This window comes from Arctopsyche grandis, chromosome 9, assembly GCF_051622035.1.
Source record: "Arctopsyche grandis isolate Sample6627 chromosome 9, ASM5162203v2, whole genome shotgun sequence".
NCBI classification, from domain to species: domain Eukaryota; kingdom Metazoa; phylum Arthropoda; class Insecta; order Trichoptera; family Hydropsychidae; genus Arctopsyche; species Arctopsyche grandis.
This window is the reverse complement of record NC_135363.1, coordinates 7,970,381-7,991,356: the sequence shown is the minus strand read 5'-3', so window position 1 is coordinate 7,991,356 and position 20,976 is coordinate 7,970,381. Positions and strand designations below refer to the sequence as shown.

General features: G+C 32.8%; 1 protein-coding gene across 1 annotated transcript in view; it reads right to left on the bottom strand.

Annotated features, from left to right (window-relative positions):
* The window catches only part of side-II (sidestep II transmembrane protein), a 196,492-nt gene that overhangs the window by 69,409 nt on the left and 106,107 nt on the right, over positions 1-20,976 (bottom strand). Inside the window, exon 9 of the mRNA XM_077438740.1 lies at positions 2,244-2,403. Coding sequence (XP_077294866.1) covers positions 2,244-2,403 — 160 coding nt within the window. The remainder of the gene's footprint in view (positions 1-2,243; positions 2,404-20,976) is intronic.

Here is a 20,976-nt window from a genome sequence, read left to right as displayed (position 1 = left end):
TTTATATCTGACACTTTTTATTTTAAATCAAAAATCTTTTTTTATTAATATCACTTGTTAGATGTAGATCGGGTTTGACGTTTTGTGAGTTCACTTTGAACCACTTCCACTCTTCTGATCGCTTTGAAATTTTACCGACATAGATTACTATCAATAAAATTAGCAAGTGACTCTAAAGGAATTTAATTATTAAAAATAACATAATAATCGTCTGTTACATCGACGAGATGACAGTTCGTGATTCTTAACAACGTTCTGGCCACCACCACACAACTTACTACATTATTGAACAGTTACTTTAAATGAAATTTATAAACAATATCCAATAGAACTTTATATTACAAGCTCTCACAAATTCTCATTTTCACTTCAATAATTGATTAAAAAAAGTAAAATGTTAAGTAAATGCACGACGCGATTATTGATGTGTTTTGTTCAAGTAATTTCAAATATATGATTACCTTGCTTTATCGTTTAGTTCTCGTATCGCAGTTTTAATAGGCATAGTATATATGTACATCTAATATACATATATTTTCGAAAGAGACTTTGTACATAAGTATGTATGTATGTAATATTGGTTGGTTAAATCGAAAACAAATAAAATAATCTATGAAGATGATTCGATATTTTTTTTTTTCGATTCAAATAAATTTAATGAAAAAACAAACGAAGATTCGCCATTTTTAAGCTGTTAATATTACAAATACTGGGCGAAGCCGGGTAAAACACAATTTATGTGTCATGAAAAATTATACTTGTTGGGATAATTAAAATCAAATGGTGGTGGGATTGAAAACACTTTTGCAAGTCAGTTCGATCTTTCGTGGCGCTGTCCCAAGATGAAAAATGATTTTTCTCCGATGCGAGATCGGAAAGAAAATTTAATTTTCAATTTTTGCAGACTCTCCCGAAGGCTGCTTCACCTCAATATTAAAGCAAAAAAGTCCCTTTTCCCCACGCGCGCGCACACCGCGCATTATTTGCATTTCATCGAACTGATAGCAATTATATGGAAATACGAGAAATAACTTTCCCAGTGGAGGAAAAACTCTCGAAAATTTTAATTGAAGTTTCGTGTTGAGAATTTGTTCAGAAACTCGTAACATACATACATATACCTTTATAATATAATATAATAATACCCGTCCAACGTACCCACTTGTGAAATATATACATATGTATATATAATTTTGAACGTATGAAAAAAGTCACAAACTTTAGGGTTTAAAAACATTTCCATGCATATACATATAAAACTTTTCGTTTTTCAACAATGGTGTGTTGTTAAAAACTCAAAGTTTTTCATTTTATTATTTTTTTTTTTTTTTGGAGAATTACGTTGTTAAACAATGTTGGTCTGTGACGTGTAATGCTATAACGAAACGCAAAATTTGTCGTAAATTACTTAAGTTTTTGCTGTTCCTTGTGTTTATCGCCACACATATCAGATAATTCAATTTTTCATTAGAAAACTCATAACAGACCTATGTATATTTAATGATTTTAAATAATCATTTTTATAAAATTTTCATATAATTGTTATATCTGTTTATACAGTTAGCAATTAATTTTAAAACTACTTCCACATTTGTGAAAGTGGTTTTAAAATTAACACATTTCCTGTGAAAATCCCATTTCTTGATATTTTGCATACACACGCAAATTAAACGACAATATAATATTCAATCAAAATTTAAGTTACACCCCCTCCCCCTTCCTCTCCAAAACAATGTGTTTATAAAATCTTTGAACCGTCAGCATATTCTTTCAGACAATAGAATCGTATATACTGTTTTTACAAGGCCGCATTTTAAATACCAAGGCAAAAAAACAATTAAAAACATACATCAAGTGTATTTCACACATCACAAATCACAACAAAGTCGAAATGTTCACAAAATTATATAATAATCAAAATACGAATCCAAACAAACTCGTTTAATAATCGCATTAACGAACAACAGCCTTCAAAATTCGCCAAAAACACCCAAATGCGAAACTCCAACCCTCCCAAAAGTTCCATATATTCGGAAAAGCCACGGAAAAGTCCAAGCGTAATATACCCTTATTTAATATAGACGACATTCTAGAAATTTAACGGTCGTTCGCATTAACGTCGGAGAGTTGCGGTAATTATTGAACGTCGCACATTAAGTATGAAAGAGGCACGATTGTCGCCACCGTTTTACGATCGGGGCACATAAATGATTCAAAGCACACATATCTAAGGGTTGACTCACATTTGACCCTTAGGGTTAGCTCGTCACTGATCGTCTCGCCCTCTGGGTTCGTAGCCGAGCATGAATATCTTCCACCACTGTGTCTGGCCACCCTCTGTAACACCAGACTCTGGTTGCTTCGTACAATTCTGGCCGTGACGTTGTGGTTCAAAAGCACTCCCTGGAAAACAAACACATAAATATTATTTTATTTACCTACAATTAAATAAATTACAGTAGCTGTATTCATCATACATATAAAAATATGTAAAATACTATACAAAGTCTCTGAATCATTATTTTTAATATAATATATGAGCCTTAGGTGGCAACTCATCTAGAAGAAGATAACGCTGCTAAGTAAAATCTGTACCATCGCATGTCTTGGCAAAATTAACTCTCTGGAGTGTTTTCGGCGAATTTTTAACCTTGTATTAACATTTATTTATTTATTTATTATTAAATAGCAAATTGCTAATGAATTATTTTACAATTAACAACTTTAAACTAAAAAAACTAAAATAATATGATATAAAACATAGCATTTTATTAAACATACATATGTATATAATTACGTCATCTTCCACAGAGGTATCCATTAACACCCCCTCAAGAAAGCACCAATGTTACCTCTAAAGCACCTCTAATGCTGTCAGGAAGGGCATTGTATATTTGAACACCTCTGTGGAAAACACCTCCTGCAGTTTTTGCTTTCTTAACTCTACCCATAATATAATTTATTCTTATTTCTAGTTTTATAATTATGTATGTCTCTATTGCTAACTATACGATTATTAAAATATTTGGGTAATAGATTCTTATCTAGCTTGTATACAAATTTTGAAGTGTTTAATTTAAGACTATTTCTACTTACTTCTACTTACTTAGCATATGTACTTCTAACATTCTTACGTTTCCTCACATTCAAAATTGCACGCATTAATCTATTCTGCGCTTTCTGCAGTTTATCAATACACACTAATCCACTAAATAGATTGGTTTAACATTGATCGATAGCGGTGATTGCCATATTTGAAGAAACTTGTCGAAATAATAAGATCATACTGATTAACAATGACATAAAGACACGCCCATAACATCTTGAAATCATGACTTTTGAGCATATTATTACCATTAATTGGCTGTAGTTCTGCGATACAGAAGGCAACGGGTAATTACTGTATCATTTTCTTAAGAAAATCTCATTACCCATGATATCATGCTTGACAGACTATTGGCCGAACAGATACTATGCCGACGGACGCTTGATCGAATGAAAGTTTTAATTGTTTAAATTATTTTTAATACTTGTGTTTAATAAATAGTGGACGAAAATAACCATATTTGAGGCGCTTAATGTGCAGTGCAAAAAATGTAATATTTTTATTTTTCACGAGTTTCTTATGATATTGTTGCGTAGGGGTGGTGGAGGATCCAAATAAAAAGCCGAAGTCATTTCACAGCATTTATTGGGTGATTAAGGAGATCCACACACAGCCAGTGCTCCATCCAGAATGCCATCATATGGCCTAAGTACCCGCTTATAAAGGGCAGGTCACTCACTGCATCTTCCTCTACGCGTTTGTTTACCTAGTGTTATAGTCACGTACCAGATACGCAGTCACACGGTCTCGGTATGCATTCCCACACTTTCGCACTGTCAGTTTTGATAACTCAAGCGGGAACTAACCGAATGCCGTTACCGACCACTAAGTCAATTATTAAGTCTCCGTTGTTAGCCAACTACACTTAAACCTGGAGATAATCCTCGAAAACCAATTAAAATGGCGGCTTTTTTAGCATATGCTACAATATGCAACGTCATTTTCAACTTATGTTGTTTCTCAATTAAAAAATTCGCTGTTTTTGATGTGCCCTAGATCAATGCTACTCAAACTTTTTCGTACCGCGGATCAGTAAACGCCATTTGGAATTATTCCTTATTTCTTCATTATAAACATCATTCACACACATTCAATTTCCACTGCTGGTTATACATATATAAATAAGAGCAATTAAATATTTCAATTAGCCAAATTTCAGTTCGGCCAAGCTTCCATCGACTTAAACTTCCGTCGGCCTAATATCCGTTCGGCCAAGTGTCCATTCGGCCAGCATACCATGATGCTCAGTATGAGAAGAAAGAGAAAATGTGTACTTCAAAATTAAGTGGAAGTACAAAAAAATACATTAAATTGCATAATTCAAAAGTTTTAAAAATGTACATAAGTACATGCTCAGTGAAGAGCTCTTAAGCACTTTAAGTTTAGATAGTAAAAAAACCTTTTTTTTTTAATCTGAAAATATTTTAAACTTAAATGTTCTCACGATTACAATATTTAATCTATTGATACTTTATAAATACATGCGTAGCTAAAATAAAAAATCAAATATATAAACTCATACAATTCTCATTCCCATTCAAGCTCGTACTCAAAAATAATGTGCCAATCTACTTTTTTAAAAATGAAAGTATTATATGCAAATATAATTAAAATATTTAAAGTATTTCATTATTTCAGAAACATCATTTAAACAAATCAGTACTTATTTAAATTTTAGCTAAACCTACAACTATGTACATATCATGAACATTTCAAAAGTTTTACTTGTGGCTTCAAGAGCACCGTACATAGAATACCATTTAGAACAAAAATTTTCACGTAAAATTCCATGCTGAATACTTTGATGTGAATTTTATAAATATAAAAGTTTTTTTTTAATTAAATATTCAAAAACCACACATAAAATTTATTTAATCAGAATCGTTAGGCCTTAATAGTAAATATAAAATAATTAATGACTTTCAGGTCATCTTATATCCGCACACAATCCAAGCACAAGTATTATGTTCGTTTCGTATTATAATATAAAATTTTAAGCCGCTGTTGGCGTTGCCGAGGAGAATTTGGAAATGGATATCCAAAAGCGTTTCAAGATACAAAAGATATCATTTACACGGTCGAATGGAAATCTGGTCCTTTTGTACCTTCGGGGCCCGATCATAAATATTAAATGACAAACTTTACAAGGAAAGTCCGTCAGTGAAACCGCTTGTTTTTCATTAATTTTACATGACAACCGCCAACTTTGCCATTCGATTTCTCTTTATTTATTTAATCAAATATCGTCGGTCGGGTCTTCATCGTCTTTAAATTATAACTGGCATTCGAATCCGAAGACCCCAAATTATATTACATTATATATTTGTCTAGTGATAGATATAGGATAACAAATAAAGTGAAGATCTGACAAAAATTAGACATATCCGCAAATTTGCCTGTAACAATTTGTCTATTGTATGTATTTTATGACAATGAGAAATTTGTCTGTCAACCGATAAGGCTTTTTTTTCAAATCACTGTCGGGTGTTATCACTGTTAGATAATCCTATGCAGGGCTGACTAAAACATTCTATATTCAACTCAATTTTTCTACTCGAAGTAACGATACTGATTGTAAAATATTATAATTTACGAGGAACGTAGAAGTTGACTGTCAAATATCAATGACTAACGAATAAAACTTGCAAAACAGCAAACTGTTGTCGGTACAAATGGTAATTTGGAATTGTATTTTATATAAAATACCGCTGAAACATAAAGAAGAAATGTCACTATATTAAATTCTTCAATTCATTGTTAAATATAAATCAATGTTTTCATTAACTAATTCAATCATAGTTATCCCTATTTTTTTTTATTCATTTTTATACATAAAACGTGTCTATTTTGAATAAAAATTTTAAATTATTTTTTTTGTTTCCGTCTTAATATAATTTTCTTCAACATAGAATTTCAAGAACTTTCATTAAATTTACTGTTTCAAAATTAAGGGGGGTGCGCTGAAACCAGAGACCGCTGCCTAAGGGCGCCATATACCCTCAGGCCGGGCCTGATTCTTTTTATACCGGACAATATTTTTTTTAACAATACTATTCTTGGTCCAAAGTAACATATGTATATGGCTAATAATTATATATTATTTAATATTTATATATATATTCATATGAAACTATATTCAAGTAGTAGTGACAAATGGTGGTCAATTTGGTGAGGAACCATTTTAACATTGAAATTTAGCACTGATAGAAAACGATCGACTTGGTCATAAATATTCAAGTCTGACCAGCAGCACCATAGAAATACTCCGAATAAATTGTTTGAAATCAAGATCAAAAAAGGACTTACATCCGAAACTTATCAGTGATTGCCGCAATCCCATTTCTATAAAAATAATTGTTTTGTTGTGCAAAAGATCCAAAAAAATATTTTTTGCCTATCGTTGTGTCTGATATTAAGACAAATATCGTACCCTATGGTGAACTTAACTGCTTATGAATCTTTTCAACAGTTCCTAGACTAATTTTTCTCAACCGTAATGATCCGTGAAACACGTGATCCGTGAAAAAAAGATACGTTTCTACTTCGTACACTCATACACCTGGTATTTAAATACAAAACATATTTTATATTTCAAAAAAAAGGCCATTCAAAATTGTTTCCTATACATATGTAATACTAAACACTAACATTTTAATTTAAATGTATTATTATTTAGTGAATTTATATTTGTCTATTATACTATTTGATTTTATGTGATTAAATGTATATAGTATTATTCGGTCTTAAGATGACCGACTGGGAAACTCAGTTCCGGTCCTTGACCCAGTTTTCCGACTGTCGATATGAACTGAATGTAGATGCGAACGTGCCAGAGGCAGTTCTGCAAACGCCACCGTGTCAGTAATACCCTCTACGAGAGCGGTAACCGATGTTCCACAATATATAGATAAAATGAATGTGTGCGTTTCAGTAAGCCGCTTACGCTGAAAAACACTCGAAAAATTGAATCCAATCATATACGGTGGACCTTAATCCGCCTTTTGCACACACATCTTCACGCGAAAAACAATACGTTCCAAAAAACATAAAAATATATATGTTTGTATATATGTATGTACATATTTCATTTCATTTTCCCGCCGAAAGATTATCCGGAATCGTATAGATGTATATCTATATTATTTTTTCGGGAGCGTGCGCGCGCGAAAAACCGTCGTGCGAAAAATACATAAATCATAATCTCCAAGATGAGATATTTCTGTCAAAATCAGAACAAAAAAAAAACGTTATACACAACAGCTTTATAGCTTAGTGCGAAATGAAAAAAAATAAATTCACGCGCGTGCACAAGCTCGATACAACGAACAAATCGGTCGCGAAAACCAATCAAACCAATTTTTGTATAGACAAATTCGCATTTCGCTTAAATTGAGACAATAACCGAAATATTGGATCTGTACTTCCGTGAATTTCGGATATTATTCTATATAGGATTTTCCTTTGTAAATTTTATACACCAAAATTTCAATTGAAATATAACACCACACATTCAAAATCATTGTAGAGTCATTTATGTATATGAAATAAATTGGAATGACAATAAAATTTCACTACTTGTTCATATGTTATATAAAATAATATTATGTAACAATTGTAAATAGGTTTTTGAGCTTTTTTCTTTTAATGCTTAAAAAACCAGCATTGAAATTAGAAAAATAAATAAATATTAATTATTAAAATAATGAATGTGTTATGATCACTGGAACTCTTAAAATAGACTTGAGATGAGTATTGTAAATATTAAAAATCTTTTAAAAATAAAAATACATTATAATAAAATTTATGTTTTGCTTTTGACGTTTAAACTTTGAAAAGTCTTTAAAAAAGATTTTTAGATTTTTTGTTTCTCTTTTCGCCAATTTATTTATTCTTCAAGATGTGTCACAAAAATGTACATCCGTTTGAGCATTTCATTAAACTATAAAGTTTCAACGTCAAAATCATCTATCATGAAACATTTAAAAAAATATATATTTGATCAAATTTTAGGAAAATTCAATGGGAATCATTATGTATAATTGTTTCAATGTTAGAAATTGAGTTGCAAAGCAATTCTTATTACATTTGTTATATTATGAATAAACTCAATCAAATTTAATAAAAAAAATGCTTCGATAAATATTCATTCGTGAATCTAAAAATCTCATCGCCCCCAATTTAAATATTGACTTATTATTACTAAAAAAATCATATACGAAATTTATATAATAACAGCTTTCAATTTGACCTACATATCTTCAGACAAGGTTAAATAATCATAAAGCCCCGCATAGACACGGATAATTACTGCTATTACTAAATTTTGGGTAAACATAATCAATTATAATTTATAATGTATATAAAATTATACCAAATATTATACCACTTTAGATCAGAGAGTAACACATTTTAAAATTGATTACATATTTTATTATCCTTCTTGTAATCGTAACATGTTCATACAGAGTATTTCTCTAATTGAATGATTGATTGCCAGTAGAACGATGGTAGATTCAAAATCCAGCTAGAATCGAAAATTCATATCGATTACTATGATGCTTACCATCTTGAATATTGGAAAATAGCATACATATAGCAATTCCGTTTTCTGGCATTACAATGAAAGACAGGAAACCGAATATGTGAGTGAGAAGTATGACAAGGGTTGTGGATATACGTAGTGGATAGAATGAAGAGATTGAAATGAAAATGGTCGAGCCATGTGGCTAGAAGAATGGACAAAAGGTGGACAAAATAAATGCTAGAATCGTACCTTAGAGAATGCAAAAGTGTAAAAGGAAGAGAATGTGTGGAGTGAGATGGATGAGAATTGCCCAAAACAGAGACAAATGGAAGCGTGTTGGAGAGGCCTTCATCCAGCATTGGATGGCGAATGGCTATAGATGATGATGATGATGATGATCCCAATGAGTCTATTCCTGTTAAAAATTGCAGATTTTTATCCACCTTAAATGTGACGGTCTCCAACATTTTGTGATGCGGTCAGTATTATCTCACATATTTCCTTCTATAAAGAATCTCATATATTTCCTTCCATAAAGAAGTTTAACTTTAAAAATAAAAAGTTCTATGACTTTCATTTTAAAGATACATTTAATAACGATTATTTGTTTCTTGGTGTAATCCAACTCACGTGCAACGTTCAACGATCAAAAGGGAACTACTTATGATCGCCCAAATTTGAGATATATTTTCATTCCCATGCAAAGAGCATTTCATCATCATTCACCGGCACCATTTTCCCCGCACTTTCTTTCTCTGGGAAATTTGACTCGTATGAACGGGTCGACGAAAAATATTTGCGTACATTTGAGCGGAATAATTTGGGCGAATCGTCCATAATTTCTCATATCAACATCGCTCGCGAGCACGCTATGTCTTATTTATTTTCCCGCGCGGAAAATGTTTGCCGAACGGAGGGGAAAACTCGGCGAGAGGGGGGGGGTAGGAAAAGCGCGGTGGGACGACGCCATAATCTCGTTTAAACTTAGTCGAGGAAAATATACAGCGAATTAAAGATAATTAAAATTTGGGTGGGAGAGAATCGTGCGTTTTAATAAACTCCCCCGATTCGACGACTGTCGCCGATTGTTTGTCGGACGAAATTCGCGCCTCTGTCATCCATCTTTTTCGCATCACCCCTGGAGAGATTTCCTCTCTAATGATCGTCCAATTTCATTTTTCCTTTTTTATATATTTTTCCCCCGGCCACCCGTGACAATTGTCATTTTTTTGTGTGTTCAGCGAACTTTTTCATTTGTTAAAAATCTTCAAAAGGCTGGCAGGACAGAAACGCCCCTTGGTTCGCTCGAATGTCCCCACCCTTAGACCCCCCCCCTCCGCCTTTTGAATTTGCGGGTGGTTTTTTTTCATCCCCTGCGTATTTTTTCATACATAAATATATTCGTCGCATTACCTCATTTCATTTTCCCCGGCTCGGGAGAAATCCGTTTCCGATTTGCGCGCGGGATACGCTCGTCATATGGCCGCGCTTTTTTTTCACTTTTTTTCTCCACCATTATTTACGTTGTCCGAATTCCAAAATTACACTTTTGGGAAATTATTGCGTACGACTTTCGTATAGCAAAGCGCAAAACGGTTTTTGTCGGCCGCAAACGACCGTTTTCACGTCGCTGTGCGAGCGAGCCACCGCAACTCGTCGTCGTCTGACCGTTTCAATTTGAATTACAATCAAAACAAAGGTAACCCAGCATGAAAATAAGTCAATAAATCAACACAGATTCAATATTTACATTCTGGTACGATTAATATTCAATATTTACTGTAAAAACATCGAATAAATTTCAAATGAAATTCAATTTCGATTACCATAAACATACGTACATATGAGTTATATCTATACTCGTCCTCTTCTCGACTTCTGAAAGTATCCTTTCATTCAAATTACGTTCTAATTATACTAAACATTTCAATTATTTTTCGAAACTGTTAAAGCTTAATTGAAAATTAATATCAATTAAGCTTTAAACATTCACCTATGCTAACATTTAAGAGGCGTAAATATTTAACTACAATATTATCCTACAAAACAAGACCACGCTTTCAAACTAACAAACTATGACAACATATTTTCGTAATAAGTGTAAACGTTTTCAAAAATTTATTTTAATTTTAGCACGAAAATAAGTTTTTATAGAAAATAATAATCATATATATATATATATATATATATATATATATATATATATATATATATATATATATATATATATATATATATATATATATATATATATATATATATATATATATATATATATAATATATATATATATATATATATATATATATATATATATATATATATATATATATATATATATATATATATATATATATATATATATATATATCGCAATTCTGTGTGTCTATCTGCGTATCTGAGATAACTCTCGCCGTACAATAATAGTCGATTTATTTATTAATTTATTATACAGGTAAAAACCCATTTAAGCAAATTACATAATAAAACATATATATATATATATATATATATATATATATATATATATATATATATATATATATATATATAGGATCCGGATGTGAAGGATTCCAAGTGAAACGCGCAGATTAAGTCAGAACTATTTATTGTACACGCTCTTCGGGCTTGTCCTCCAACAAGTGACCATAACAACACGCATCCGGTCTTTCCCATGCATACCACACTCATACTTTATCCCTTGCAGTTTGACCAACCACAATTACGGCTCGTTTAAAAATCATTCCTACATTTCGGTCATTCCTGACTGTCATTCGCCCTCGGATGACATTCTGTCTTTTATATTTTTACAGCATTTCATCTCACATTCTTTTACATTTCATCTTCTACTCTATACAATATATCATCTTACATTCTTTTAAAACATTTCCTCTATCATCCTCAACAATGTTTCATCTCACATTCTTTTAAAACATTTCCTCTATCATCCTCAACAATGTTTCATCTTCCATTCCATAAAATCATCTTATATTCTTCTAAACATGCTTTCAATTGTCACAATTACAATTTACATCACAATTACAATCATCATCACAACTACATTTCAATACACTTATACATCAATCATTTTACAATTTACATAACAATTACAATTATAACAAATTAATCGTTACACATTTCACTACTAATCAATTTTTCATTTCAACACAATTCAATCTTCAATAAAGTTACACATAAATCATCACAATTACAATTTAAAATTATTTCAAGCAATACAAAACAGAAAGGTATCACAATTACTATGTAAAATTATTACAAGCAATACAAAACAGAAAGGTATCACAACCTTTACAATGACAAGTTAAATTTTTACCCCGGAAACAATCACATTTTAAAACATTACTAGAATTAGCAATAAAACATTAAAATCAATACCTTTACAATGACAGGTTAAATCTTTACACCAGAAACAATCACATTTTAAAACATTACTAGAATTAGCAATAAAACATTAAAATCAATACCTTTACAATGACAGGTTAAATCTTTACATCGGAAATATCACATTTTATAACATTACTAGAATTAGCAATAAAACATTAAAATCAATACCTTTACAATGACAGGTTAAATCTTTACATCGGAAATATCACATTTTATAACATTACTAGAATTAGCAATAAAACATTAAAATCAATACCTTTACAATGACAGGTTAAATCTTTACACCAGAAACAATCACATTTTAAAACATTACTAGAATTACATTTCAATACAGTTATCTTATATTCTTCTAAGCATGTAACCACATTAAAACATGATTCAATGTACCAAGCACTTCCCAAAAAATACTAGAATAAGCAATAAAACATTACACTTTTCAATCATCAAATTACAAGTAAGGCTTAACTAAAAACCCTCCAGGTATTTCACTTATTCTCTAATTCACAAACGCACACTTCACTTCCATCGGTGCAACTTAAATTCTATCCAATGCCCTCGGCGATTCTCTGTGACTGTCCGAGGAATCTGCCGTCACCCCACAGATATTCTGCTAGTAATTTACCATAAATGAAGTCAACACATATTGGTTCTAGCTCACTGATACATCCAGTAAGTCTTTTCTCAATCCATGGTTCTATTTTCTTTTCCATTGAATTAACATCAATCCGACTACGACTGAGCTTGAAAGTGAATACAGTGTCTTTTGGTGTTGAAATTTTGACTGGGTCCCTTAATCCTTCTTGTGATTTAGCCATATCTTTCTCTTTGTCTTTATGTTTTTCCTTTTCTTTATTCTCATCTTCAGAATTCTTCAAATGACTATAATCCTTAGATCCTTTTCCAAATTGATCATCGGGTGGTTCATCTGTATTTGAAAACGGTATGTCTCCGTAGTCCCAAAGTCTTCTTCTTTGCAATCCATCACCGTCCATACTTCCATCAGCCAGGTTCACACCTCCATCAGCCATGTTCGCATCGTCCTCTTCATCATTGGAAACAATGAGTTCTCTTTGAGCAGACATCTCTCGTGAAGCCCGTTGCTGCAAAGGTCTTTTTCTGTGCAAACCATCACTGTTCACACTTACATCAGCCAGGTTCACACCTCCATCAGCCATGTTTGCATCGTCCTCTTCATCATTGGAAACAATGAGTTCTCTTTGAGCAGACATCTCTCGTGAAGCCCGTTGCTGCAAAGGTCTTTTACATGCCTGTTGCCACACTTCCTTACGATCCCTCATGTCTTGCTCTTTTTTCCTCCTCGGCAGACTCCGTTCTAAGTTAACCTCCATCAAAACACACGGTTTTTTAACACATTTCACTTTGCTGCCGTCAATGCACATAAGAACGGATTCTGTGATAGGGCTACCCAACAGGGCGGCACCCGGGATACTGACTTCTTTTCTTATTTCTTCTTGTATTGTCAAGACAGTCTTTGTTTTGGTGCTGTTACATTGAGCTGATATGTGCCCAAACTCGTTGCAATTGAAGCAGCGGGTTCCTCTTTTCTTGAATCTGCAGTCGGCTGATAAGTGTCCACGTCCTCCGCAATTGTAACATTGTGGTCTCTCTCTTTCTCGGTTTCTTACGGGCCCCGCCACCCTGGGTTCGTCGTCCTCTCTAATTTTCTCGCACTGCGTAACTCGCGTCTTCAGCTCCTGGATTGTACCGGCCCCGCTCAGCGTCATTTTTTCATACTTATCAAACCCAAGTCCACCAATTATGTACGCGATAATCGCCTCTTCCTCAATAAAACTACACTTGGCTGCAATCCCCTTCATCCTGTAAATGTAGCTTAAAATGTCTTCCGCTTTTCCCTTTTTTTCTAACCTCAGTTCTCTGTGCACGTCCGCACTATTCAACTGATGGCCAAACTCTCTGGTCAATCGTTCCTTAAGTATCGCCCACGTGACGATGCCCGTTTCCGAGTCCAAGAAGTCCTTGGCAGTTCCTTCACACAGCATCCGCCCATACACCAACTGTTGTGTCTCCGTCCAGCCGAGGATTTGCGCGTTTTCTTCGAGGCGCTCAATCCACACTGCAATAGGGCTATTTCTGCCGTTATATTTCGGCAGACCGAAACCAACCTCCAGATCTCGGAAATTGAACTGTGGTATCTCCCTCGTCGTGGATATCATCATCGTCGTGTGGCGTGTTCGCTGACGTGACGTCACCGACGTCACGGGCTTCGCCTTTAAGCTCGTACGCGATCTCGTCATCGCGCGCGCGTCCTAACCTCAACTGTCAAAACTCCGCGTCGTCGTCTGACCGCTTCTGGCTGTCACTGGAATGTCTTCGGGCATCCCGGACAAAGCCCCCAAATATAGGATCCGGATGTGAAGGATTCCAAGTGAAACGCGCAGATTAAGTCAGAACTATTTATTGTACACGCTCTTCGGGCTTGTCCTCCAACAAGTGACCATAACAACACGCATCCGGTCTTTCCCATGCATACCACACTCATACTTTATCCCTTGCAGTTTGACCAACCACAATTACGGCTCGTTTAAAAATCATTCCTACATATATATACACATTTATTATTTCATTATTTCTTACATATGTACATATGTCTGTACCTACGTGTTCCGGCCGAATGTCTAAATTCTGACAGCTATCTGCTCGGTCTGATCTATCTTTGTATTGAACGATTTCGACTTTCTGGCTTGATTTTGGACTGAAAGTCTCTTTGGAACTGTGATATTTATATTTAGATTATTTATATATATATATATATATATATATATATATATATATATATATATATATATATATATATATATATATATATATATATATATATATATATATATATATATATATATATAATGTCAATATTTCAATGTCCGTCTGATAAGCTAATATATACGTCATTGCTAAACCAATGCGAACAAAATGTATGTATATAATTACGAAAGAAAAAAACTTCTATATTTACTGCTTGTTACCAATAGACTAATAGAAATTAAGTGAGTATGTACCGCTTACCATGCACCCTTTTTTTTATCTTTCGATTTTCGATCTTTGCCTTCCGATATTTGCGTTTTCGGGCGTTTCACATTCGGACCCGTGAGGTAGCCCGTATGTAAGTATATAATGTTGGTTGGTAACATCGAAAACAAATCAAAGTTTCTATGACGATGATTCGATATATATATTTTTTGATTCAAATAAATTTAATAAAAAAACAAATGAATATTTATTATTAAATTAATTGATTGTTCTTATTATTATTATTTATTATTATTATTATTTATTATTATTATTTTTCAATAATATCATTATCTATATATTATTTGGTGACCGGAAAATGCACTCGAGATAGTTGCACTCTCGAGACATCCAAACATTCAAAGATGCTCAAGGAGAACTAACGCAATAGAATTCCACAAAAAAGCGTCAAGGGGTATTTGGATGTTATCCGAGAGTGATGACCTATTTTTTTGTTTAATTCTATTGCATAAGTTATTTTAGAGCGCCTTTAACTATCGTTATTATTATTAGATTCGCCATGTTTAATCTGTTTATATTACAAATACTGAGCGAAGCCGGGTAAAACAACTCGAATTATATATGTACATTCAAACATATATACATATGTATGTCTGATTTGACAAAGTCAAATCCAACGCTTCAAATTTACTACGAGAAGTCTGTTTGTAGTTTTCATTGTCGGACATAGTCTCGTATAAGTCTGAATAACAGTTTTGCATTCCCTGTTAATCCTAAACGACGATTCGCATACACAACATACACACACACACACACACACACATACACAAATATCCACATTCACGTACCCTCGTTCCGGGCAGATGTTCTCGAACGGTGGGTACGTACCTGTAATTTGGGGCCGAGGCACTCGCAGCCTGCATACTTAAGGGACGAAGAAAAGCAATAAGATTTGTTTCCCGGTTTAATTTATCATTCGCCCGTTTAACCGGGATTCTCATTACCGGAGGGGGATTTCGTTTGCCGGGCACGAGCTCGAATAACCCGTTGCGTCCCGAAAACATTATCCAGATTCAAATCGTTGCTAATCGATGAACTCTAATTTTGAATTCTCGTCTCCTTGCTTGCCTTTTTACATTATTGCCCGTCGTCGGCCCCGTTTCGCACTCTGCATTCACAATTTAACTCAATTTTTCGACGTTTCGCAGATAACGCCCGTACAAATTATGCGCGCAAATTTACAAGAGACTTTCATAAATAATGTGGACCTATTTAGTTCGTCGCTTTATGGATTTTGTACCAATTTTTCAGTCACTTTTCTTTGAAATCACTTCCGAATTCATTCTTAAGAGAGCTGGATACCTGAAACCTTAATTTTTTTGCCGTTCCTTTCTTCGATATATATATATATATATATATATATATATATATATATATATATATATATATATATATATATATATATATATATATATATATATATATATATATGTATATTTGCTGAATAAACATATTGAGTGAATGCGACAGTTGCGCCTCAACCAGATAATACCTACTTAAAATCGTCAAAATTTGAGGTTTCGTATTCTCCAGTTTTCTCCTCTGAAACTGGACCAATTGAAAAAAAATTCATCATCCGTATGAGAAAGATATTTTATGTTTGTGTTTTTGTATTTTTTTAATAATCAACCGTTAAATTAGCACGCTGGACTCTTTTCGTGGGTGTAAAAACGAGGCGATTTTATAGATGTTTGGTGGCTCCTAGCTCCCATAAAAAATAACTAATAAAAAAATAAAAGGATAGAAACATGCCTGTGGTGGATATCCATAGCATATTAAAAAATAATTTCTCTAGTGACATAATTCAGGAAAGGAGAAGAGTAATACGTTTGTATGGACAAGGCGCTAGTGTCCAGCCCTCTTAATATACATTTATATATGTATCTCTGTCGATAGAATAGGCATAATAATAATTCAATACATAATAACCAGCAGCGTGGAATAATGGTTAGCATATATACTTTCGAACATAGTGGTCACAGGTTCCAGTCCCACTGGTTGCTGCTGGCTGACCTTGGTTTATGATTCTAGGTCAATCGTTTCCTATCAGGGTTTGACAAATTTATCTGATTTTCATTGAAACGGTTCCAAAAACTTGGTAACCTTTACCTATTTTCTCGCAATTTTCCAGTTTTCTACATCTTTAATTTCGCTAAATCGTATAAAATATGTAAAAGTAAGTTTATCAAAAATGTATCTGTAGATGTCTGTATGTTGCTGTTAAAATTATTCTAAAAATTGTATGTATATCGATGTTTTTAATTGGCCAGGAAGGCGCATTGGGGTTTCAATGATCAGTGATATTTACAAAAACCACTTATTATTTCAAGTAATTTTGACAAGCAGACGATAATCAAACAATCAGTGACCGATAATACAGACCAAATTAAACGAAATTACTTACCAAATAAATACAGTCCAAAATTTTATGTGAAATGTTTTTTTATAAATCACTGTTGTCTATTAGTTTTTAGTGTTTTTAAATTGAGTTATTTATATAAATCGCTAAAATTTATTTTAATTTAAGCAGTCGCCTTTTATATTTTTTAATAATAAATAAAATCATTATTTATATATTTAAGCAAATGTATTTTTTATAACATTATTATGAGTTGATGATATTCTTCAATTATAATTTACATATTAACACAGCAATAAAAAAAATTCGAAAAAATTACCAAGCCCTTATATTATATAAAGGGGTTGTCGAGTGTCGAAATTTAAAATTTAAATCACTTAACCCTAAAAAACATGACTTAAAAAATCATAAAAAGCGCGCACGAAGAAAAATTAAAATGTTTAATATGGTAATAAAGTTGTTTTCTTCTCTCGTTTAATTTCAAACAAATTACTTTCGCAAATAAAATACAATAATAACGCACGAAACTCGTCATTAATTACACGGCCCGGCCGTTTCGATTGACACGGTTTTTCATCAACGCGGCGACGTAACGAAGTTAACAACATTATTACGAATTAATAACGAGAGGCAGTGGCGGCGCGCGCATATGTCTATTTTTGCACGACGGTTTCAATGAATAAATTATAAATTCGTACGTAGCCAGTGGCGGTGCACATTTCACGGGTGGCCGCTCGGCTCGTTTCAGACGAAAACGTTTGAGAAATTTCAGCGATTTGTCGCAAGACGCGTACATCCCAGCCACCCCTCCCCTCCCCTCGGGGGCTGAAATTCATTTGGAGTATTTTACTTTGTGCAGTGTTTCCCGGGAAATCCCGGGAAGGAGCTTTGTTGCGGCCGGGCGCGACAGATGCGCGCGATCTTTGATCGTCCCCGATGCGGGCTCAAAGCAATCGTAAACATCTTCCAAATGGAACAAAGAACGCTCGCGGATATTGTTTCGTACCTTTGTGACGCCGGCCTTAATGCGCGGGAAAATTCAAATTCAAAATGGCGCACCGCACTACCGGATGTTCGCCGCAATCGGCATACATGTGAACTGCTACTTGGAAAAGTCGTTATCTCAACATGATACGTCTGTGCACTCGATGCAAAACATACGTATCTCATTTCTTACTTGTTTTCAACCGGAGCTTTGCAAGATTTCCACAAATGTTCCGGTATATTCGTACCAATCTAGCGACAGATTTACGTAAACCCCCAACTTGACCCGCGATGACTTGACTTTTGGAAACACGATATAATACTGGTCAATATCTATATATATTAAAATCAATATTTGTCTGTCTATATATCTCGAATAGGCTCCTAAGCCACTGAACCGATTACGATGGAACTTTCTGGATTTTTTGTATGCATGTCCGGGAAGATAACTGTGAAAAAAAACTGGAAAAAACCTCTTAATAATAATATTCATAATTATGATTTTATTGACGTGAAAGTATGAAGCGCCAGTATTTAGTTAAGAAAAAATTAAAGTATGATTATTGTATCAATGTGATGAAAATAAAAAATATCACTAAATTTAATAAACCGGAAGTGGGATTTTTTTCCTCTTAGAAAAGTCAAAAATGTTGTGGCCACTATTCTGTCCAAACCCCTGAACGTATCAAGCTGAAAATTTATAATTGTATTCTTTATGTACTCGCTTAGAGTTTTTAAGAGGGCTGGACAGCAGCGCCTTGTCCATACAAACGTACTATACTTCTCCCTTCCTCAATTATGGCACTAGAGAAATTATTTTTTTAATATGCTATGGCTATCCACCATTGGGGTGCATCTATTGTTTTATTTTTTTGATTAATTATTTTTTATAGGAGCTAAGAGCCGCCAAACATCTATAAAATCGCCTCTTTTTTACACCCACGAAACGAGTCCAGCGTCCTTATTTAACGGTTGATTTAAAAAAAAATACGCCGATAGATGCACATAAAGTATCTTTCTCATACTGATGTAGAAATTTTTTTTAAAATTGGTCCAGTTTTGGAGATGAAAATAGGAGAATACGAAACCTCGATTTTGTCAATTTAAAATACGTTTTATCTGGTCGAAGCGCAACTGTCGCATTCACTCAATATATATATATATATATATATATATATATATATATATATATATATATATATATATATATATATATATATATATATATATATATATATATATATATATATATATATATATATATATATATATATATATATATATATATATATATATATATATATATATATATATATATATATATATAATATATATATATATATATATATATATATATATATATATATATATATATATATATATATATATATATATATATATATATATATATATATATACATATATATTGATATATATTGTCACATTATATATTGTCGATATATATTGTCACTTAATATATATATCGAAGAAAGGAACGGTAATAAAATTAAGGTTTCGGGTGTACAGCCCTCTTAAGGTTTTGGTCAAAATTCGTAAGCCGAAATTAGTATTTTTATATATATATATATATATATATATATATATATATATATATATATATATATATACATATATATTGATATATATTGTCACATTGACTCAATATATACATACACTTAATATATATATCGAAGAAAGGAACGGTAATAAAATTAAGGTTTCGGGTGTACAGCCCTCTTAAGGTTTTGGTCAAAATTCGTAAGCCGAAATTAGTATTTTTTTTAAAAAATATTTCATTATTTTATTTTGCGCTTTAAAATTATTTGAATCTTCTTGATATTCACTGTATATAATACTGATAGTGATTTTAAGTAATAAAAAAAAATCGAACAAAATCTGAAATCCGGAACTAGAACTTCTGTGTTGTGTAAGTTTCCCTACATTTGCGCTCAATTTGCATCGAAAATGCTCTCATGACCAGTATGTGTGAACGTGTATGTATCTTATATTCCTCAAATACATAGATAAAATCATGGGTTGATCGTAATAGTAATACGAAGCACGTTAGTAATTTCCTTTAAAAGAACATTCTGATGAAACTAATAAAATGATTCATTAACGATTCTGATGAATTCGTTTAAGGCCATTAGCTCTTTAATTGTAAAATAACTTACCAACTGCATTCAAAAACTGATCGCACTATATCTATAAAACTGAAAGCAGTAACTACAATTACAACATCTCGAAAAACTCAGCGCACAAACATAATCACAAACAAAAACACAAAATAAAACAAGAATCCGAGTGAAGTGCAACGTGTTGAGTTCAGGTCGGAAAATGCAAATGCACGGTTGCATTTCGAGCATTTAAACGTTGTTTGCCGGCTTGTATCCATTTTGAACAGATGAATAAATAAAATGGCAGGAACGTCACACAACCATACGGATATTTAGACGGGGGGGCACTATTCCCGGTACTCACTATGTGGGGTATAGTTGTTACGAGCCAACGCCACGGTAACTACATAAA